The sequence below is a fragment of the Pogoniulus pusillus genome, chromosome 16 (assembly GCF_015220805.1).
Source record: "Pogoniulus pusillus isolate bPogPus1 chromosome 16, bPogPus1.pri, whole genome shotgun sequence".
In the NCBI taxonomy this organism is placed as follows: domain Eukaryota; kingdom Metazoa; phylum Chordata; class Aves; order Piciformes; family Lybiidae; genus Pogoniulus; species Pogoniulus pusillus.
This window is the reverse complement of record NC_087279.1, coordinates 1,479,064-1,502,180: the sequence shown is the minus strand read 5'-3', so window position 1 is coordinate 1,502,180 and position 23,117 is coordinate 1,479,064. Positions and strand designations below refer to the sequence as shown.

At 53.5% G+C, this 23,117-nt stretch overlaps 1 protein-coding gene across 13 annotated transcripts in view; it reads left to right on the top strand.

Moving 5' to 3' along the window:
* ITPR1 (inositol 1,4,5-trisphosphate receptor type 1) overlaps nt 1–23,117 on the top strand; it is a 227,895-nt gene that overhangs the window by 185,497 nt on the left and 19,281 nt on the right. For all 13 annotated transcript variants that reach the window (XM_064156160.1, XM_064156162.1, XM_064156157.1 and 10 more), the window contains 8 exons: nt 2,198–2,320; nt 8,200–8,375; nt 10,859–11,023; nt 11,258–11,453; nt 12,575–12,676; nt 16,109–16,248; nt 17,511–17,676; nt 18,965–19,125. In XM_064156160.1, the coding sequence (XP_064012230.1) occupies nt 2,198–2,320; nt 8,200–8,375; nt 10,859–11,023; nt 11,258–11,453; nt 12,575–12,676; nt 16,109–16,248; nt 17,511–17,676; nt 18,965–19,125 (1,229 nt within the window). The remainder of the gene's footprint in view (nt 1–2,197; nt 2,321–8,199; nt 8,376–10,858; nt 11,024–11,257; nt 11,454–12,574; nt 12,677–16,108; nt 16,249–17,510; nt 17,677–18,964; nt 19,126–23,117) is intronic.

The window sequence follows — 23,117 nt, the reverse complement described above, 5'->3', positions numbered from 1 at the left end:
GCAGTTTCCTTGCGTTGCTGGGATGGGCTTAGGGTAGCTCCAGCAGCAAACTGCTTGAGAGCAGGTGAAATGTGCATTTTCCCACTGATGCTGGAAGCAGAATTCACCTTTCCTTTGGGCAGGGAGTAGGCTGGCAGGCAGCCTGCTCAAGTCCTAGCCCTGTGATGTTTAAACTACCTGAAAGCTATTTCCAAGCACTGCTTTTCCCTCTGCAGTTCCCACTGGCAGCTAGGAAACCTCCCCCCAGATTCTGCTTCACTCCATGAAGTGCTCCACTTCCCCAGTCAGTTTTTTAGCTCATTTCCTTCAACATTATCTGCTGTTAAAGACTGATTTCTTGTTTTGCTAAAGGCAGAAAGGTACACAGGAGGCTCAGCCTCAGTGGGCAGGGATGAGTGGTCAGAATTTGCCAACAGTGACCCTGTGCCCTGTCAGAGATAAAGCAGCCATTTCCTGCTTGGGTCAACAGCTGATAGCACTGCTGGTGCCCATGCTTGAGTCAGCTGAACTCCAGTTGTTGGCACAAGGGCACAGGCTGGTCCAGAACCACCTCCTACAGCAGATGTGAGAGTGGACAGATGTGGGAGTGCTGCTGCCAGCCACCAAAGCTGCCTGCAGTGCCAGGCAGGCCAGGCCAGTGTGCTTAGCAAAGGTTGCCCCTGAGAGAGACCTTGCTGGCACTCACAGTCACTGTTGCAGGGAAAAACAGGTGAGAAGGGACCTCTGGACCTTCACAGCATCCCAGCATGGTGAGAGTTGGAAGAGGCCTCTGGAGATCATCCAAGTCCAACCTCTTTGCTTGCCCAGAACAGCTTGCCCAGCAGCACAGTGCCCAGCTGGGCGTGGAAGCTCTCCACACAAGGAGACTCCACAGCCTCTCTGAGCAGCCTGTCCCAGGCTTCCAGCACCAAATAAGTTCTCCTTTATGTTTAAGTGACACTTGTATTCCAGGTGGTGCCCCTTGTCCTGTCTCTGGGCACCACTGACAAGAGTCTGGCCCCATCCTCTTGCCCCCCACGAGTGCCTTAGCTCCTACTGAGCATTGCTCAGCTGCCCTCTGGGGCTGCTCTTCTGCAGGCTCTCAGCCCCAGGGCTCTCAGCCTTTGCTGCTCCCAGAGCTGCTCCAGGCCCCTCAGCAGCTTTGCAGCCTCCTCTGGACTCTCTCCAGCATTTCCCTGCCTCTCCTGAACTGGGGAGCCCAGACCTGGATCCAGTCCTCCAGAGCTAACTTGCTGAAGAGAGCTGGTGGCTGCTGTGGGCTCAGAAGTGCTGCACTCATTTCTTTACTTCTGAGCCCCAGAATTTCTGATTTCCTTTGCTCCCTAACCCTCACTGGAAGCTTCTTTCCCTTTGCTCCCTGATGTCTGCATATTGTCTTCTTCCAAGAAGATAAACCCTTCATTCTCTCCCTTCTTTGAGAGCATTTTTACTGGATGGGAGGTTTATCTCCACTGCACATCTCAGGAGTACACAATTTGCTGCACAACAACCTGCAAGAGCTAAAACCAGGGTGGGGGTTGCCTTGATGCTGAAGGAATTACTTCAGGGCAGCTTCTTAGCTGTCCTTGTCATCATCTGGTCCACAGCCACTTCACAGAATGAATCTTTTTGCTTTCTGAGCCTCCTGATTCAGGCTGCAGAGATTATTAGAAGTGGGAGTCTCTTCAGCAGCAGTTTCTGTGTGATGCTCATGTTGAAGGTGCAGCTCTTGAGCTGTAGCCACAGCTCCGTGTTCATGTCCTTTGCCCACAGGGGAGGATTAGTTGGAGGTGGGAGATGAAGAACAATTTTTGTGCTGCAGGAGTGGTCAGGGACTGGAACAGGTGTGCCCAGGGAGGTGATGGACTCCCCATCCCTGCAGGTGTGCAAGAAAGGTGTGGCCATGGCACTTGGGGCCATGGTTTAGTGGCCACAGTGGGGTTGGGTTGCTGCTTGGACTGGATCTTAGAGTTCTTTTCCAACCCAAACCATTGTGTGAGTCCTTTGCCTTAAAGCACTGTGCAGGAGGCTGGAAGTGCCCCAGAGACAAAGAGCAACCAAACTCCAGGGTAAGCCCTGACCATTCCTGCTCTTGGTGCTCTGCTTTTGGGCTACAGGAGCTTTGCTGCTGACTTTTGGGGCTGTTTTTACAACTCTTCTTTATTTTATTCTGCCTCTAATGCTCCATTAAGAAGATTTTTTTCCCCCTCCTTTGCAGCTCAGCCCTTCCTGTACTGGTGTGCTCGCAACATGTCCTTCTGGAGCAGCATTTCCTTCAACCTGGCTGTCCTCATGAACCTGCTGGTGGCATTTTTCTACCCATTCAAAGGAATCCGAGGAGGTACTGATATTTAAAGTACAAAACACTCTGTGAGCAAGCCAAATTCTTGCCTCCACTTGTGTCTCTGCTTCCTTGTTGGCTTCAGTGGAGGGAGCAGAAGAGAAATTGGCTCTTCTGTGTTTTTCAGTTGCCTCGATGAGAGTGGTGCTGCTCTGACTTGCTGGAGGCGTTTTTAAGGGCAGTGCAGAGCCACATTTTTTTCCTGGGGGGTGTGTGTGTGAACCTGTCAGAGGCCCACATCCACCTTTTGCTACTTGACTGATTCTGTCATTAAGTATTGAACTAAAAAGATGAGAGATGTGAAGTGATTTGCTGAGGTTTCCATCACCTTTTGCTCTGTCCACACCATTTTCTGTAGGGCTTTGGTGGCCATGGAGCACTTCAGCAGGCCTCAGAATGGGGTTGGGTGAGGAAGATGACCCTGCCATGGCAGGTGGTGTGGATAAGGGCAAAGTGACCTGGCTCATGCTGTCAGAAATGGATAGAGGGTGCAGAGAAAGAGCTCAGCTCCCCTCTGTTACTCTTGAGGCTGGCCCTAGGAGTGAGGAGGAGCATGCTGGATGTGTCCCCTCTAGCTCTGGAGCAGCCTGCCACTGCAAGGTGCCTTGCCAGCAGCTGGGCTGGCTGTCGTTTCTGACATGAGCTGTGGGTTAGGGTGAGTGGTTCAGGTGGGACTGCAGCATCTTGCCCTAACAGGTCTGCTGGGAGGTGCTTTTGGCCTGACCGGTGGGGCGGAGCAGCAGTGGTAGAGCCAGCTCAGTGAATGCTCCCTGCCTTCAGCTGCTCTTCCTTACATCCAGCCTCTCCTGAGAGGTGCATCCCCGAGCAGATCAAGGGCTGGAGCCATCTTAGCAAGAGTCAAGAACCCTGGAGAAGTCTTCTTGGGGATGTTGCTGTGGTGTCTGCTGCTTGCCAGGCTGCTGTGGTGGAGGCAGTGTCTAGGCAGGAGCTTGTTCCACATCCACGTCTGGAGTGAATAAGGACCCCAGCAGTAAAACCTGCTCTGGAGACAGTGATACATGTTCAGACCTTTCCTTCTGAGGTTCATGATGCATCTAACTGGCCCTGCTGTTCCTCTCCTCCTGCTGAGCCCTCCCTCTGCCCCCTGGGTCAGTTGGTAACTTCAGAACCCAAAGACAGCACCGCTCGAAGCTCTCGGTCACCTGAGCATCCCACATGCAATGGGTGGATTTGATGTTCTCCCAGGTCTTTTCCAGGCACAGTGATTCCACAGAATTCTTAGCAGAGCTCTGTGTGTGTGGCACAAAAACTTCTTCACCCTTCTTTGCAGCTCACCAGATAGCTGAGGCTGGGGAGAGCTGCAGTTCTGCCCCAGTAGTCTTTGGTAGCAGAAGCCTTTGGTGGCCACAGAAAACTTGTGTTTGGGGCTCTGCATCCTGATAGAGCCTGTGAGAAGGTTCAGGATATTTTAGGCCAAAATTTGATCTTCTGAGAGAGGGAAGAGTCAGGCTGCACCTCTGCACCCCATACCCTGTGGAGCAGACAGTGAGGCCCCCTGGGGCCAGACTGTGGGGCCATCCAGATCCCATTCTGTCCAGCAGCTGACTGAAAGGTTTTAAGCATGAGGAGCAACTGAGTTTTATCTTCAGTCTCCAAGACCCCAGGCTAAAACTCCCAAGGCTGTTGTTTGTGGCTGCTGGCAAAGCTGGTGAAGATGTTGGTTGAGCTGCAGGACCAGAGGGGGATGGGTTGGCATTTTGAAGGTGCCCTACCCTGCATATTTGAAATGTTTGGTATATCAGCATCTGGATACAGATCTCTTCCTCTAGGAGTTCCAAGCTCAAATGAGAACCATAAATAAACACCTGAGTATATTTAGCTTTAAAACCCAAAAAGCCTCTTCAAAGCAGAGCGTTTGGGGGGAGCTGTTGGTGTCTTGGGTTGCTCAGACGTGGTGAACTGAGCAGCTGATCAGCATCTGACTGGAGCAGGAGCTGTTAAACTTCTGCCTTGAGGAGCAGAAACAAAACTGGGTGCCTGGAATTGAGTACTGGAGTGGTGAGAATTGCAGAGGCAGGGAGAGCTTCTCACCCTCATGAACTCCATGTGCAGGCAGCAAGGCTTTGCTGGGTGTGGACAGTTGATCTTGAGTGAGCTTCACGTGCCAAGGGCAAAGACACTGCTCCAAGTCTATTCCCAGTCCCCAGGAAGCAGAGATGAGCTTCAACATCTTCACCAGTGGCCTGGATGAAAGGACAGAGTGGACCCTCAGCAGGTTTGCTGATGGTACAGCACTGGGAGGAGTGGCTGTGACAGCCTGTCAGGCTGTGCTGCCATTCAGAGAGACCTGGGCAGGCTGGAGAGCTGGGGGAGGAACCTCAGCAAGTTCACTCTGCACCAGTGAGGCCACATCTGGAGTGATGGGTCCAGTTCTGGGCTCCCCAGTTCAAGAGGGACAGGGAACTGCTGGAGAGAGTCCAGGGCAGGCTGCAGAGCTGCTGAGGGGCCTGGAGCAGCTCTGGGAGCAGCACAGGCTGAGAGCCCTGGGGCTGAGAGCCTGCAGAAGAGCAGCCCCAGAGGGCAGCTGAGCAATGCTCAGCAAGAGGGAAAGGAGCTGTGGGGGGCAAGAGGCTGGGGCCAGGCTCTGCTCAGTGCTGCCCAGGGACAGCACAAGGGGCACTGGGCACAGACTGGAGCCCAGGAGGTTGCATGTGAGCAGGAGGAGAAAGTTGTTTGTTGTGAGGGTGCTGGAGGCCTGGAGCAGGCTGCCCAGAGAGGCTGTGGAGTGTCCTGGTGTGGAGAGCTGCCAAGGCCAGCTGGGCACTGTGCTGCTGGGCAAGCTGCTGGGGGTGCCCCTTCCTTCACAGGAGGGTTGGACTGGATGATCTCCTGAGGTCACTCCCAACTGCTACCATGCCAGGCTTGTGCCCAAGCCTCACTCCTTCCTGCAGGCACTCACCTGGGCTGGGCCCCAGTAGGGCCTTTTTACCTTATGACATCCCCTTCTCAGGCTGCTGCCTGGTGGGGCCATTCCAAGGTGGGTGTTAGAGTCTCAGACTTGTTTAACTGCAGGCATCTTTGCAGGCCTCCTGGGAGCTGCTGGAAGTTGTGACAGCAAAGCTGCTCTTGTGCCTTGGGTGGCTTGGCAATTGCCACCTTGCTGTTCAGTCACCTGTGTCACTGCAGGCAGGAGCCTTCAGGATCTGCCTCACAGCCATTCCCAACTCATTTCCAACTCATTCCCAAATAGGCTCCCACAGGTTTTTGTTTTTCCCTCTCCCATCTCTGCTCTTCATTCCCACCCAGGTGACTGCTTTGAGCTCTGCACCTTTTGCTGTTTGACAGCTCGGTGCTGCTCTGGGATGCCCAAGTGCCTCCAGACAGCAGCAACATCTGTTCAGTTGACACTTAGTAAGTTTTAATTTCCATCCTTGCTCTGCTGTCTCTATTAATCTGCAGTGATTAGGAACCACCTGGAAGGGCTGCTTGTGGCAGTCAGATGAGAGGAATATTTCCTGAGCCTTCTGAACTTGAGTGGGTGGAGGAGAGTGAAGCCCTCACTGACTGTCCTGCCAAGCAGTTCTCTGAGTCTGTACTACTTAGAATGGTTTGGCTTAGAAGTGACCTATCAGGATCATCCAGTTCCAACCCCCTGCCATGGGCAGGGACACCTTCCACTAGAACAGGTCACTCAAGGCCTCACCCAGCCTGGCCTTGAGTATCTGCAGGCAACTTGGAGGTCTCAAACCTCTCAGTGCTCACTTTGATCCTCAGCAGTGTGAGGATTTAGTGGCCTTTGATGTGTTGTGGTGCTCAGAGGGCTCAGTGCCTGTTCAGACACAGTCCTCATCCCTGCAGGGCTTTCAAAGCCATGGAGATGTGGTGCTGAGGGACATGGTTTGGTGGTGCCCTGGCAGTGCTGGGTTTGTTGTTGACTCGATCTTAGAGGTCTCTTCCAACCAGAATGGTTCTGTGATTCTCTGGGCAGCCTGTTCCAGTGCCTCACCACCCCCGTGGGGAAGAATTTCCTCCTAATGTGCCCAGAGAAGGGCAGCAAGGCTGGGGAGGGGCCTGGAGCACAGCCCTGTGAGGAGAGGCTGAGGGAGCTGGGGGTGTGCAGCCTGCAGCAGAGGAGGCTCAGGGCAGAGCTCATTGCTGGCTGCAGCTGCCTGCAGGGAGGCTGTAGCCAGGTGGGGTTGGGCTCTGCTGCCAGGCAGCCAGGGACAGAAGAAGGGGACACAGCCTGAAGCTGTGCCAGGGCAGGTCCAGGCTGGATGTTGTTAGGAAGTTGTTGTCAGAGAGAGTGATTGGCATTGGAATGGGCTGCCCAGGGAGGTGGTGGAGTGGCTGTGGCTGGAGGTGTTGCAGCCAAGCCTGGCTGGGGCACTGAGTGCCATGGTCTGGTTGGTTGGGCAGGGCTGGGTGCTAGGTTGGGCTGGCTGAGCCTGGAGCCCTCTTCCAACCTGCTGGATTCTAGGATCTAACTCCAGCTTCTTCCAGGCTGCAGCCATCACCCCTTGTCCTCTCACTCCATGACTTTGTTGCAAGTCCCTCCCCAGCTCTCCTGTAGCCCCCTTCAGGTACTGGAAGGCTGCACTGAGGTTTCCCCAGGCTGCACACCCCCAGCCTGTCCTCAGAGCAGAGCTGCTCCAACCTTCTGGTCACTGCTTGAGAGGGACAGGGATCTGCTGGAGCAGGTCCAGTGGAGGGCTATGAGGATGATGAGGGGACTGGTGCACTGCCTGAGGAAGCGAGGCTGAAGGACCTGGAGCTGCTTAGTCAGGACAAGAGTGAGAAGAGATTGAATCAATGTCTGTAACTACCTGAGGGCTGGGGGTCAGGAGGGGACAGGCTCTGCTCACTGCTCCCTAGGATAGGACAAGCAGCAATGGATGGAAGATGCAGCACAGCAGGTTCAGCTCAACACAAGGGCAACTTCTTGCCTGGAAGGGTCCCAGAGCCCTGGCACAGGCTGCCCAGAGAGGTTATGGAGCCTCCTCCTCTGGATCCTTTCCATGCCAGCCTGGATGTGTTCCTGTGTGCCCTGAGCTAGACTGGATGGTCCTGCTCTGGCAGGGGGGTTGGATTTGATGATCTCTTTGGGTCCCTCCTAACCTCTGACATCTGTGAGCCTGTGGTCTTTGTGACTTCCTCTGTACTTGCCATAACAGCTCCATACCCTTTTGCGTTGGGTGCTCTAGAACTGGACACGGCACTGCAGCTGGCATCCTACTTGCAGAAGGGCTGCAGAGTGCCATCACATCTGAGGTCTTGCCCTTTGCTCTGTTGAGGCACCAGCTGCTTGAGGACAGACAGTCTCTTCTGGCAGCCTGAAGGAGGAGAAGTCTCTGTTGTGTATGAACGCAGAGTGAGTGGTGTCTCCTCAGCAGGGGATGTTTGATGGCTCTTTGAGAAGGGTATTTTTAGCAGCACAGGCTCCACGTTATGTAAGCAGTCAGCCTCATGGGACAGCCTAAACAGAACCAGGAATAGCAAGAGGTGATGAAAACTGGTGTGAGGCTTTTTGGCCAAAAAGCTCACTAGGAGAATCTGCTGTCAGTGTGGAGCTGGAGCAGTCGCATGGCTGCCTTCACCTCCAGCGCCTCTGCAGGCAGCTCCAGCATAGCTGTGTCTCCTTTTCACCACCCAAGGTGGATAAAGTCATGAACCCAGAAACGGAGCATCTCCTAAAGTGCTGCTTCTCATTTCCATAAAGCTTGAGTAACAACTTTGTCATTCAAGTCTGCTGAAGGCACCAGGCTCAGATGTTCCCCTTGGCGCTCGGCAGCGGCGGAAGGCGGCGCCGTGCCGAAGACGAGAGGAGATGGCACTCGGTGGTTTGGTTTGAGTTGGCTTCCTTTGGCTCCACAGAGAGTACTGAAATGGGGCTTGGTTTTCTCTTCTTCCCCCCTGCCTAGGAACACTGGAGCCCCACTTGTCAGGCTTGCTGTGGACAGCCATGCTGATCTCTCTGGCCATCGTGATCGCTCTGCCCAAGCCCCACGGCATCCGAGCCTTGATCGCCTCCACCATCCTGCGCCTCATCTTCTCCGTTGGCCTGCAGCCCACTCTGTTCCTGCTGGGGGCATTCAACGTGAGTGCCCAGGGGGCTCCCAGCCTGCTCCTGAAGGGGTCAGCCTGAACGAACTTGGGATGTGCTGGTGGAAGTGGTGGGAGGAGGAATTCTCCCTTTGGACTGTTTCTAGCTGCAGTCCTCTGCTGTTGTTCTTTTAGAAGGGTCTGGAGAGGTTCATGGTTCTTGGAGGTCTCTTCCAACATCGTTGATTCTATGAGAGCAGAGCTGGGGAGGAGCAGCTGAGGGAGCTGGGGGGGTTCAGCCTGGAGAAGGGGAGTCTGAGGGCAGAGCTCATTGCTGTCTACAGCTTCCTGAGAGGAGGCTGCAGTGAGGTGGGGGTTGGGCTCTGCTCCCTAGCATTAGGTGACAGAAGGAGAGGAAATGGCCTGCGCTTGTTCCAGGGGAGGGTTAGGATGGAGATGAGGAACAATTTCTATGCTGCAAGAGAAGAGTGGCCAGGGACTGGCACAGGCTGCCCAGGAAGGTGGTGGAGTCCCCATCCCTGCAGGTGTTCAAGAATTGCATGGCCACAGCACGTGGGGACATGGTTTAGTGGCCGTGGAAGGGTTGGGTGGTGGCTTCATGATCTTGCTGTTCTTCTCAAAGCCAAACAGTTCTGTGACACTGTGGTTCACAGTGCAGATTGGAACACAGGGAGTTCCACTTCAGCATGAGGAAAAACCTCTTCAAGGGTGACAGAGCCCTGGAGCAGGCTGCCCAAAATGGTTCTGGAGTCTCCTCCTCTGGAGACTTTCAAACCCCACCTGGGTGTGTTCCTGTGAACTGCCCTGGGTGATCCTGCCTTGGCAGGGGCTTGAGCTCAATCTCTGGAGCTCCTTTCCACCCCCTGCCCTTCCACAGCTGGATCCTGGGTCTCCAGGCTGAGGTTTCACTCATTTTAGTCAGAGTCCCAGCTCAAGCAGATATGTCAGGAAGCCTGTGTGACCCTGGCAGAGCAGGGTGTTGGCTCAGACCTGTCTCCACTGGATGACTAAGCTCTGGTATTTTGGGGCTTGTGGAAGATTGACTGAACAAAGCATTTCCCAGATGCCTGCCTGCAGCCTACCTGCCAGCCAAGAGCTGACACCAGCACTTCTGCCACACTCATGTGTGGCCTGAGCGTGCAGAGCTGAGCCACCAGAGCACTGCAGTTGTGCTCCAGACCAGATACTTATGGTCCCCTGTGGCCAGTGAGCTGAAAAGGTTCTTCTTGGATTGAGTCATCAGGAGCTGTGCAGAGATATCTTCTCGGAGGTTCTGTTGTCAGGTGCCCATCTTCCAGTGCATCATGGCCATGGGGGTGTAGCTGGAGTCACCATGTGCTCAGGTGGCCAAGAAGGCCACCAGCATCCTGGCTTGGATCAGAGGTAGCATGACCAGGGCAGGGATTGTCCTGTTCTGGGCACTGGTGAGGCCACACCTCGAGTCCAGGGTTCAGTTCTAGGCCACTCACTCCAAAAAGGCTGGAGCTGGTCCAGAGAAGGGCAAGGAAGCTGGGGAGGGGTCTGGAAAACAGGGCTGGGGAGGAGCAGCTGAAGGAGCTGGGGTGGGGTTGTTTAGCCTGGAGGAAAGGAGGCTGAGAGGAGACCTTCTGGCTCCTGAAAGCTGGGTGGGTGTTGGTCTGGTCTCCCAGGGAACAGGTGAGAGGGCAAAAGGAAACAGCCTCACATTGCCCCAGGGGAGGTTTAGTTTGGACAGGAGGAACAATTTCACCTCTGAAGGGGGTTGTCAAGCTCTGGAACAGGCTTGCCAGGGCCGTGGTGGAGTTCCCATCCCTGGGGAGATTTAAGCCATGTGGATGTGGTGCTGAGGGCCACGGTCAGTGGTGAGCTGGCAGTGCTGGGGTAAGGCTTGGACTTGACAGCACTGAGGATCTATTCCAGCCAAAGCAATTCCTTTTGTTCCCTGTGGGGCTGATGGCTGCTGCTGTGCAGGAGGATTCCTGGGTGCAGCTGCTGAGGGAGTCTGGAGCTTTGGTTGCTAACACATGATGGGGATGCTTCAGAACATCAAAGGTTGCTCAGGAGCTCTTTGACTGGAGAAAGTGGGGTGCTGGGGACTGGAGAAAGTGGGGTGCTTAGAATCACAGAATGGTTTAGGTTGGAAGTGACCTCAAGGATCATCCAGTTCCAACCCCTTGCCATAGGCAGGGACACCTCTCACCAGAACAGGTTGCTCAAGGCCTCATCTAACCTGGCCTTGAACACCTCCAGGGTGCTGGGGACTGGAGAAAGTGGGGTGCTTGGGGTTTGGGGGTTTTAGGAAGGCTTTAATTTCCTCTTTACCATTTAGAGTTGATGCACTTCAAACCCAGGCTGGAGCCAGGTGGCAGTGCCTCAGCTGCACAGCACAGGCAGCAGAGAGCAGGCGTGAGTGAGGTGTAAGACACCATCCTGTACCGAAGATCCCCAGGGCAGAGCAGCTACCTCCAGCTCTGAAACTTGCCTCTGTTTCCTGAAGAGACTCAGGACTCCTGACTTTTCAAACTCATCCTTCCCCAGGTGTGCAATAAAATCATCTTCCTGATGAGCTTCGTGGGTAACTGCGGAACCTTCACTAGAGGATACAAGGCAATGATCATGGACGTGGAGTTCCTCTACCACCTGCTGTACCTCCTGATCTGTGCTCTGGGACTCTTTGTCCATGAATTCTTCTACAGCTTGTTGGTAGGTGTTCACCTGGCCGTCGGGGTTTGGGGAGTCCATCTGGGACACAGCTGGGTCAGACACCAGGGGCTAGCAGTGTGCTCAGTGCCGTCTGCGTAATGGTTGGACTTGATGATCTCGAAGGCTTTTGCCAGCCTAAACGATTCCATGACGCTGTGCCAACACATCCTGTGCCACCAGGGCTGCTGCTCGTAGCCATGGGTGACAGCCTTTGCCCTGTTCACTGTTCTCCAGCTCTTTGACTTGGTGTACCGAGAGGAGACCTTGCTGAATGTCATCAAGAGCGTCACTCGCAACGGCCGCTCCATCATCCTGACTGCTGTTCTTGCCCTCATCTTGGTCTACCTGTTCTCCATCGTGGGCTACCTCTTCTTCAAAGATGACTTCATCCTGGAAGTAGACAAGCTCCCTAATGAAACATTATTGCCAGGTTGGTTGCAGCCACTCATTTGGTGGTGAAGAGCATGAGGAGGTCCCCCTGGGGCGTGCTGAGGGTCTTCCACCTTCTGCAGGACGCTGATTGCCTCAGCAGTTTGACAGCTTCTGTCTTACCAAGGACAGTGATTAGCAGGAAAACAGAATCAAGTGACTGGGGCAAACAGTCCAATCTGCTGCAGCAGCCAAGGGGATGGGGAGGAGGAACCCATGGAGATGGCACTCGGGCTCTTCTGCACACCCCTGAGGTCTCTGCCCTCGCTGTTTGCAGCGGTTTGCCAGCTCTGCCTCACCTCTGCCCTCCCCCACTTCGATTACAAGCAGGCTTTAGGTAGGGCATGGTGGAGAAGGCTCTGCACTGGGACACTGAGTTCTGCCAGATCTGGAATGCTTGGAGGGGTTTTTAATGGTGGGATTTGGTGTCAGCATCACAAAAACGAGTCCTGCATCTGAAATAAGAGACTCATCCTAAAGGAGGTGCATGAGGAAGGTGCTTTGAAGGAGACCCAAACCTCCCTAACCCTTAGTGCCAACCCTGTGAGAGAGACCCAAACCTCCCTGAGCCTTTGTGCCAACCCTGTGAGAGAGACCCAAACCTCCCTGAGCCTTAGTGCCAACCCTGTGAGAGAGACCCAAACCTCCCTGAGCCTTAGTGCCAACCCTGTGAGAGAGACCCAAACCTCCCTGAGCCTTTGTTTTGCCTTTCCATGCATCTGGAGAGTGCTAAAGACACTTTGTTAGTGGGCAGTAGGTTGGCTTTGAGACTTGGAAGACAACTTTGAGGGCACCCCTGAAATTCCCTGTGCACTACAACACAGTCATTTGGGAACAACCTCCATGACTCCCTTAGCTTTGGAGCTGATGCACACTAAATGCATGGCTTGGGGGGTCTTCAAGGCACTAAGAGGGATTTCAGCCTGGGTTTGTGGCAATGAGAGGAGCTTTGTTTGAATTTAATCTCCTTCTGTAAACATGGTGCCCTTAAGCTCTAGGATAAGATCCTGCTCTGGATCTGTCTATTAACTGCAGGCTGGATGTGGAGGGGAGGTTACCTTAGTACCTGAGAAGTCACCTTGCAGCAATGTTGGTTTTTGAAGCACCCTTTTCTGGTTTTAGATCGCACAGAAGCAGGTGAGACCATGACTGGAGAGTTTCTCTACTCAGATGTCTGCAAAGCAGGCAGCAGTGAAAACTGTTCCTCCATCATCCCTTCAGACCGTGAGTAGAGCTGCAGAGGGACTGTGTCCAAAGGCCTGCAGGGGCAGGAGGAGGGCAATGGTTTGGAGTGAGAGCAGAGCAGATGCAGATTGGATGTGAGGAGCAAGTTCTGCACCAGGAGGCTGCTGCAACACTGCAGCAGGTTGCACAGGGAGGGAGCTGAGGCTCCATCCCTGGAGATAGTCAGGGCGAGGCTTGAGAAGGCTGGTGGAGGATGTCCCTGCTGAGTGCAGGGGGTTAGGACTGGATGAGCTTTGGAGGTCTCTTCTAATCCAAACCAATCTGTGACTCCCTGAATTCAGAGCTCACACCCTGGGTTCTCAAAATTCTTCTAATCCAACACCTTGATTGAACTCAATGATGGTTTACTTTCAAGTCCTGTGTAGCATACTTGGGAACCAAGGTATCAGGAGACAACCTGACTTGGAACCAGATTCATTTGGGCCAACAGCATAAAGAACTTCTGTACACAGAGTGATTAGAGACACCCAGAACTTAGCCATGCTTGGATAGAACAGCCCAGCTCTTCAGTTTTCTGTCTTGGCACTTAGAGAGGGAAGTTCTGCACTTCATCTCCTTCCAAAGCTTGTTGTTTTGAAACATGAAGCTGTTAAAAGTGGTCTCACAGGGTAGTACCCTGAGAAGTACAGAATGGGTTGGATTGGAAGGGACCTTCGAGATCATCTAGGTCTAACCTCATGGCAGGGACACCTCCCATCAGCTTCATCCAGCCTGGCCTTCAACACCTCCAGGGAGGTTGTGGAGCACAGAAGCACCCAAGGTGATCAAAGATCACCTTGGGTGCTTCTGTGCTCCACAACCTCCCTGGGCAACCTGTGCCAGTGTCTCACCACCCTCAACCTGTGCTTCCCAACATCCCCGGGCAACCTGTGCCAGTGTCTCACCACCCTCACTGCCAAGACTTTCTTCCTCATCTCCAGTCTCCATCTCCCCTCCATGGCTTTGTCAGCATGATTCTGTCTAGCTAACTGAGGAAGCTGTCTTCAATGTCAAGGCAGGAAGTATTCCAAGGATGAAGTAGGCAAGGGTAGGTTTGGCAGGGGTGGGGGTTGAGATGAAGAGCAGTGCCTGCAAGACATTGTAGCATCACCAGCAGCCTTGGATTGGGTATTGAAATATTTCAGGTTTATTCTCAAATAAATGTGATTTACTTCACAGAGATTTATGGTGCTGGCTGTGAGAGCCAGACAGAGCTTCATTATTCCTGCTGGAAGTGGAACTCTTACATGGTCAGATGTTTCAAAGGTCAATAATGGCCACAAGCCCATGTTTGCAAGAGGAGAGGGCTCTGTTTTGCTCAGCTGTCCTCTCTGATAAACTGTGATTGAATGTGGATAGAGGAACAGCTTTGTTCAGCTGCAGAGTGCTGCTTACACTCTGGCTGCAGGGACAGAAACTCCACAGGTCTCTTTATATCCCAGAATCCCAGCATGGTAGGGGTTGGAAGGGACCTCAGGAGATCAGCCAGTCCAACCCTCCTGTGAAGGAAGGGGCACCCCCAGCAGCCTGCCCAGCAGCACAGTGCCCAGCTGGCCTTGGCAGCTCTCCACACCAGGACACTCCACAGCCTCTCTGGGCAGCCTGCTCCAGGCCTCCAGCACCCTCACAACAAACAACTTTCTCCTGCTGCTCACATGCAACCTCCTGGGCTCCAGTCTGTGCCCAGTGCCCCTTGTGCTGTGCCTGGGCAGCACTGAGCAGAGCCTGGCCCCAGCCTCTTGCCCCCCACAGCTCCTTTGTCTCTTGCTGAGCATTGCTCAGCTGCCCTCTGGGGCTGCTCTTGTGCAGGCTCTCAGCCCCAGGGCTCTCAGCCTGTGCTGCTCCCAGAGCTGCTCCAGGCCCCTCAGCAGCAATGTGGCTTCCCCTGGACTCTCTGCAGTAGTTCTCTGTCTCTCTTGAACTGGGGTGCCCAAAACTGGGTCAAGTACTCAAGATGTGGCCCCCCTGGTGCAGAGTAGAGGAAGAGGAGAACCTAATTCATCCTGCTGGCCTCACTCTTCCTCCTGCACCCCAGGAGCCCATTGCCCTTCTTGGCCACAAAGCCTTATTGCTGGCTCCTGGGGAACTTGTCCTGTTCCTTCTCCACAGAGCTGCACTGCTGCAGGTGCTTGCTCCTCCCCAGGTGCAAGACTCTACAGCTGCCTGTCCTCTGCACCCAGCTCTGCAGCCTGTGCAGCTCTCCCTGAGTGCCAGCACAGGCTGATGGAGTGTCAGATGATGCCCAACTCTTTGGACATTTCTCTCCCTCTTGGGGTTTTGGCTGTTTCTGCACTGCACAAGGATTTGGGCCTTTCTGAGGCTGTCTGTGTGCAGGTGGGATCTGCTCTGCAGCAGTTGGGTGATAGAATGGAAGTCATGAGACTTTCAGTGGGTGCAGAGGGGAGGGTATGAGCTGAGGCATTTAATCCTAACCATTCTGCCCCTGGAACAGTGGAGCCTGGAGGCTGCAGCCAGACGAAGAGAGGGTCAGAGGCAGAGTGGTATTTTTGCAGGAGAAGGCTGTTTCCCTCAGCAGTGATATTTTAGCCATTTGAGAACTACAAGTGGAAGTTGCCATTTTGAGTGCAGCCCAAAGGCTGTGCAATCTGTTAGGCACCAAGGGAGAGTGTCAGAGGCAACACTTTGTCCTCTGAGCTGTCAAAAAGCTAGGATTCTGTATAAACAGGCAGCTGGTGAGCTGAGCTGTGCATGCTAACAGGAATGGAAAGAGATTCAACCAAGTCCAAGACAGCAGTTCAAGCACAAGAGAAAAGTCTGTTGGTGGGGAGAGGAGGGCAGAAACCTGCTGCCATGGCTGGCTCTTTGCAGGAGCTCAGGGGGTTTGTAGAGCACTGGCTGGAAATCCTGCAAAGTTTCCAGCTCAAGGACGTGGAAGTGTTTGGAAAATTCCAGGGGAGGCCATGAAGATGGTCAGAGGGATGGAGAAGCTCCCCTAAGGGAACAGGCTGTAAGGGGCTGTTCAGCTTGGAGAAGAGAAGGCTCCGAGGAGAGTTTAGAGCAGCCTTCCAGGACCTGAAGGGGCTGCAGGAGAGCTGGGAAGGGACTTGTGGCAAGGGCTGGGAGTGCCAGGATGAGGGACAATGGCTTGGAGCTGGCAGAGGGGAGAGTGAGAGTGAAGAGGAGGAAGAAATTCTTTGGAGTTAGGGTGGGGAGACACTGGCACAGGTTGTGCAGGGAGGCTGTGGATGCTCCCTTTGTGGAGGTGTTGAAGGCCAGGCTGGGTGAGGCCTTGAGCAAGCTGTGCTGGTGGGAGGTGTCCCTGCCCATGGCAGGGGGTTGGCACTGCGTGGTCTCAAACCCGTGCTGTGATGTGCACAGAGGGGAGGAAACGTGAGCAGGAAGGGGTGGAGGGAATGAGTGGAGCTGGTCCCCTGGCCTTTGGGAACGTGTCTTTGCTTGCTGTGCTCACAGAGGTGCTGGCTGAGGAGCTGGAGGAAGAGAACAAGGAGCATACGTGCGAGACGCTGCTGATGTGCATTGTTACTGTACTGAGTCACGGCCTGCGCAGTGGGGGTGGAGTAGGTGATGTGCTCAGGAAGCCATCCAAGGAGGTAAATCAGCACGGGATGGGGGTGGGAGAGAGCAGCAGGGAGGGCTGGGGGAGCGAGCTGCATGGGGGGGAAGGTCTGTGTGCTGCCTTGGCACACAGGCAGGGCAGGGCATGGCAGGGCAGGGAGGGACCATGTGTGACACGCAGCTCCATCCCTCAGGCAGCAGATTAAAGAGCAGGCTCTTCACACAGGCTTCTCCCAGGCTCCAGCAGGGCTGGGTTAAGCTTGAGGCCTGCCCAGCATGCAGCCCAAAGGAAGAGCCAACAGTCTGGGCTCTGGCACTTCAGCATCTGCAGGAAGCTGGGGAGGGAGCACTGACAGGGAGTGGCTGGGAGCTGGTGCCCTGCTAGTGGCAGGAGTCTGTGGGCAGCATCACCCTGGGGAAGGGTGAAATGTGTAAAACAGGGAATGCACGAGAGGACAGGGAGCAGGATGGCTTGAAGCTGGGACTGTGGGGAGGAAGGATGTTGTTTGGGGCCCTCACCAGAGAGGGAGGGCCAGGCAAAGCAGCAGGGATATTTTGTTAGACTCAGAGGTGCCCACAGAGCTGCTTCTGTGCCCATGTGAGTCTCGGACTGGCCTCCCTCTGGTCCTTCCCCAAAACCACATCAGAGGCCAGAGACCAGTCGTGGTCAGAGTGGATCTCTTCTGTGCTATCTGCAGTTCCAAGGTGTTTTCTAGTACTGTAGCCTGTTTCCAGCTGAGAGTGGTTCAGGAGTTGCATCATTCTTACGAGGAGTTAGCACCCAACAGGCAGAGAGAATCTCATAAAGAGGAGTTGGGTTTTGGGGTATGCAGACCTGCAATAAGCATGACCTGAGGACAGAGGAGTCCAATTCAGTGTCCACACAGATGGTTGCTAGCATGAATGCCAGGGATGCCATCAACCTCCAGCAGAAGACATGATGGTCAGTACTGCTGCTGTAGTGGTCTAGAAGAGTGATGTGAGGATATCATTTGGGTGCAGGGCAGGGGTGAGGGGAGGACAAACTTCAGGGTGAGAGGGGAGGACAAACTTCAGGGTGAGGAGGGAGAGGCCAGACTGGGACACAGCAGAAGGAGCATCCTGGTAGCTGACTAGGGAGGTTTCTCTTACAGTGATCTTGCATTTCAGTTCCACTCAAGGTTTGGGGTAAAAAATGATGGGGGAGCCTCGAAATGGAGACTGAAGGGAGAGGTTGTGGGGTAGCAGACTTGGAGCTCGGGAAGGGTTGAAAGTGCAGCCATTTGGGTTGTTAATGATTGAAACCTGTGCCTTGCAGGAACCTCTCTTTGCTGCTAGGGTGATCTATGACCTGTTGTTCTTCTTCATGGTCATCATCATTGTCCTCAACTTGATCTTTGGTGTGATCATCGACACTTTTGCTGACCTCAGGAGTGAAAAGCAGAAGAAAGAGGAGATTTTGAAGACAACTTGCTTTATCTGTGGTAAGTGCAGGGAGACACTGCAGAGGCAGAGTCAGCCTCAGTGGGAACAGGAGTCTGGAATCTCTGCCTGCTCCTACCTTGCATTCCTCAGCTGCTGTTCTCAGGAGCCTGGCAGCAGGAGGGCATGGGGAATGCTTGCTCAGTTACACCATTTTCCCTCAACTCTTCAGCTTGCTCCTCCTGTGCTTCAAAGAAGAGTTTCCTACTGGAACATGAGGGATTTTTAGAAGCAGTCTTTTGGGGTTTTTTTCCATCCAAGGATGCAGAACATTGAGCAGCACCTGTGGGAGGGTTCGTTCCCCCCTCCCCCATCAGTAGCTGGGGATTTCAGCTGCTGAGCCTTTGAGCCCAGCGTGGTGAAGCGACATGGTCACGCCAAAGTTGCATAACTCCCAGACTGACAGAAGTAACCTTTGGAAGTTTGCAGCAAAGCAAATGTTGCTTTTTGGCATCATTTGTCCTAAAAATAGGAGCTGAGTTATGAAATCCAACAAGCTGATTGCAGGGGAGGTAACTACCTTGGGGGTTATTAACCCCATGCTGTCTGTTAGGCACAACATGAGCAGTGCCAGCAATGCCTTCTTCCATTAATCATAGAATCAGCCAGGCTGGCAGAGAGCTCCAGGCTCACCCAGCCCAACCTAGCACCCAGCCCTGCCCAACCAACCAGACCATGGCACTAAGTGCCCCAGCCAGGCTTGGCTGCAACACCTCCAGCCACAGCCACTCCACCACCTCCCTGGGCAGCCCATTCCAATGCCAATCACTCTCTCTGACAACAACTTCCTAACAACATCCAGCCTGGACCTGCCCTGGCACAGCTTCAGGCTGTGTCCCCTTGTTCTGGTGCTGGCTGCCTGGCAGCAGAGCCCAACCCCACCTGGCTACAGCCTCCCTGCAGGCAGCTGCAGGCAGCAATGAGCTCTGCCCTGAGCCTCCTCTGCTGCAGGCTGCACCCCCCCAGCTCCCTCAGCCTCTCCTCACAGGGCTCTGCTCCAGGCCCCTCCCCAGCCTTGCTGCCCTTCTCCAAACACCTTCCTCAGCATCTCTTTGCAATGGAGGAGCCCAGAACTGGACACAGCACTCCAGGGGTGGCCTGAGCAGTGCTGAGCACAGGGGCACAAGAACCTCCCTTGTCCTGCTGCCCACACTGCTCCTGAGCCAGCCCAGGATGCCTTTGGAGCTGATCCCATGGATCCCTCCTCATTAAAAATGCTGAAGTGTGGAAAGAAGTTTTATTCTTAATGCCCCTTTTCTTGGTAGTAAATTGTCCAATTTTCTCCTGCAGGTTTGGAGAGAGATAAGTTTGATAACAAGACAGTCACCTTTGAAGAGCACATTAAAGAGGAGCACAACATGTGGCACTATCTGTGCTTTATTGTCTTAGTCAAAGTCAAAGATTCAACAGAATACACAGGACCTGAGAGTTACGTGGCAGAAATGATCAAGGTGAGTTTGGAGCTGTGCTTGGTTTTGCTCTTTTTTTCCCCAGTCCACTGGAGTATTTGGGACACAGCACTCTGATTTACTGCTGTGAGCAACAGCTCCAATGACTGCCTCAGCCCAGTGCCTTTCCCTCAGGAGCACCCTCCAAAGATAACACATTTAAGATGTACTTGGCAAGATGACTTAAAATCATAGGATCAGTCAAGGCTGGAAGGGACCACAAGGAGCAGCCAGTTCCAACCCCCCTGCCATGCCAAGGGACACCCTACCCTAGATCAGGCTGCACACAGCCTCAGCCAGCCTGGCCTCAAACACCTCCAGCCATGGGGCCTCAACCACCTCCCTGGGCAACCCATTCCATGCTGTCAACACTTTCATGCTGAACAACTTCCTCCTCACCTCCAGTCTGAATCTGACTTGATGAAGGCCTTGATGTTGATGGCAGCACGTGGCAGGGTGCTGCAAGTGGATGGTGGAGGCAGGGACACTGGTGGGAGCCAGCATGTGTTGTCTCATGGCTGTTTGCCTCTGCCTGACTGCAGCTTCTCAGCCCCTAACATACTCCTCTGTGTGTGCACAGGCAGGTGGCAGTGAGTGGTGACAGCCAGGGAGCCTCCTTGCTGGAGGAGGGCAGATATAGACTGCACAGTAGGAAGAAATCCTTTCCAGCGAGGGTGGGGAGACACTGGCACAGGTTGCCCAGGGAGATTGTGGAGCACAGAAGCACAGAAGGTGATCAAAGATCACATTGGGTGCTTCTGTGCTGCACAACCTCCCTGGAGGTGTTCAAGGCCAGGTTGGATGAGGCCTTGAGCAGCCTGGGCTGGTGGGAAGTGTCCCTGCCCGTGGCAGGCGGCTTGGAACTGGATGATCTTTGAAGATCCCTCCCAACCCAGTCTTGGAATCTAAATTGGGTGAGAAAGCAAAAAGCTCCTTGATTTGGAAAGCTGCTGTTGAAGGGAGAAGGTTTTCCAGCTGGTGGAGGAGGCTGAAGTGTTAGCAAACAGCTTATGACCTGTCCCAGGATGGATCTCAGCACGGTAGGGGTTGGAAGGGACCTCTGGAGATCATCAAGTCCAACCTCCCTGCCATGGCAGGTCCACTTAAAAGACCCTGCCTTAAACTGACTGGTAGGGTTTGTTGTCATATGATTTTTAGCCTATTCCTGTTAAAAAGCCCAACCCCACAAGCCCATCTAATTAATATCTAGTCAATTGTGAGGCCTTTTAATGAGAGAATTAATTGAGTGAGCCTCTGCCAAGCTGCAGGTTCAGAGCTGCTGGAATTAGATCCTAAACCCCAATTACTAATTTGTGTGCCTTGCTGGCTGGCTGGCAAGAGCTGCTCCTGATTTCTAACACTTCAATTAGTGATGTCTTTATTTGCCTCCAGATGAAGAAACAGCAGAGCCCTTCTCTTGTTTGGCTTTTGGAGTGCATGGAGGGGGCACAACTCTGCCTTGAAGTGGTCAATTTGTGGTGGCCTGGTCACTGTGTAAATCCCCCCCTCCAGAGAGCTCTGGGAGGTTAACCATGTTACTTTGGGGTCACTACAGTGTGTGTCCTACTTGTGGATTTCTGCCTCTGTAATGAGGGCTTAAAGAAATCTTGTGAGCAGTCACCTGATGGAGGATTAGCACAGTGAGATAACCAAGTACATCGCTGCTGCTTTCTGCTCTGCCTGATTATGTTGCTGCCTTTCTTCACCCCACCACTACCAGCCTGACTTCAGGGGGTGTTGGAGGGGAGGCACTGGACTCTTGAAAAGGCTTCTGCTTCTTAAAGATGTCTTTTTTTGGGTGTTGCCTTAGAAGCAGCTTTCGGAAGGCCAAAGTTCAGCTGATGAACAGATTAATGTTTCAGGTTGGCAGTTCAAATAAGATCACCAGAAAGTGAAGGTGTGTGCAACACACACCAAACCTGGAGAGCTTCCTTTCCCTCAGCATCCCCATCCAGAGGAGTGTCAGCAGTGACTAATTGCTGTGGTGCTGAATGGGGATGTGGATAAATGATGCACAGAGCAAGTGCCTCACGCAGATGCAATTTCGTGTAGCTCCAGGTAGAGGTTGGGAGGGTGGCTCCTAGTCAGGGCTGTTTTGCATTTCATGAGGCAATTTTCAATCGAGAGCTACCAGCAGGGTCTCTCTGCAGTGCTGCTGGAAGCAGGAGGGAGCGACAGGAGCTGTGCAATGGGAAGGGGAATTTGGTTGGCACAGCAGTAGGCTGCCACGACCCAGGGCAGCTCAGGCTGCCGCTGCCCCAGCGCCGCAGCTGCCAGCAGCCTTTTGCAGTCTGCTTGTTCCTTGGGACTGTGCTGGCAAAGCTGCCTCTGGAAAGCAGCAGCAGTTTCTTCCCGTGGTCCTTTTCTACCCTAAAACACCTGAGCATAGTGCCTGAGGGATGTGCTTCTCCACCAGACCTGCTGGAAATGGTTTGGTGGCCACGGTGGTCTCAGGTTGTTGGTTGGACTTGGTGAGCTCAGAGGCCTTGTCCAGCCTGAACAGTTCTAGGAAGTACTTCTGTAGGAGTCAGGAATCCTTCCCTGGGCCTGAGGTGTAGCTGGGAGTCACCTGGAGCATGGTTCATCCTTCACTCCAGCCTTCTGTCTTTATCCCATGAATCTAAAAGAACAGGCAGAAAAGCCTTAAATGGGTCACTGGGTCCAAAATTGGAGGCTAACTCCTTAGAAGCTGCAGGTGCACCCCTTAGAGGTGGGCCCAGAGCTGGGAGGTTGACCCCTTAGAGGTGGTCCCAGAGGTGGAGGTTGACCCCTTAGAGGTGGTCCCAGACCTGGGAGGTTGACCCCTATAGGTGTTTGCATTTGAACAAGACCCTGGGATTCCTTAACATCTGCAGCTTCCAGAGCCTCCTGGAGAGCCTGCTTCACAAATCCAGGTATGGTTTGAGTTGGGAGGGACCTCTGGAGATCACCCAGCCCAACCCCCTGCTAAAGCAAGGCACCCACAGCAGCTTGCCCAGGGTCACAATGCCCAACTGGGCTTGGAAGCTCTCCACACAGAAGGAGACTCCAGAACCTCTGTGGGCAGCCTGAAGAGTTGGGATTTCCTTTGCTCGTGCCATGGTTGGCTGTAGCAGGGATCCTCTCCCCACGTGTTCAGACTGAAGGTGGCACTCTAAGCTCTTTGATGGTGCCCAGGATGGGGCACATCTCTTCCCTGGGCTGTTAGGTGGTACCTCTGTTCCAGTTCATACCCATTTTTAGCAGCTGAGGGTGGGAAGCCACAGTGTGCTCCAAATCATCACCACGATGCCAAGCAGCAACACCTCAGAGCTACATCACCTTAGCTCTGACTTCCAACAGAGGCTCTCTACAAAACTTTGGGGTTCTGCCTTTTGCCTACAGTAAAAAAAAACAAAACCAAACCAAACCCCAACCCCTAAATTAATTAAATAACTAAATGAAATCTTGCCTCTGCCATGTAGAGTTTGTGGATTGTTCCAACACCAGAAAGCAGCAAGGAAAAAAAATAGAGGGGGAAAAAAGCCTCAACCAAGAACCAAAACATGAATTTAGGGCACTAAAATATTCCCCATCAGCTTGTGAGTTGCATCCCGTGCTGCCTGTGCAGAGCTTGAAGGATATTTTAGGCACTGTGGTATCAAAAGGATCCTGGACAATTTCACTGATGCAAGTTAGTGAATATTCAGGAGCTTGAAGAGTGGATCTTGAATTTTGATGTTTTCTTCTCTAAAAATAATGTGGATAGAAAGGCAATTTTGAGGCTAAGCTGCTCCACTGGAGGTGGCAGAGCTGAATTTTGCTTGTGGAACTCATCTTGTAGCCTGCAGGAATCTGACCCAGCATAAAAAGAGATCCTGGCCTTGAAAAGTCAGTGGTGACCTGGAGTTCTGGAGTGAGTGTTGTGTTTCTTGACGGGCAGGAGCTCATGGAGTTCCAGCTCGGTGTGCAGAGGAGCCAGCAGCTAAACCTGGGGGCAGATTTGAAGCTTTAGGTCTTGAACTCTCTAAGCCTGA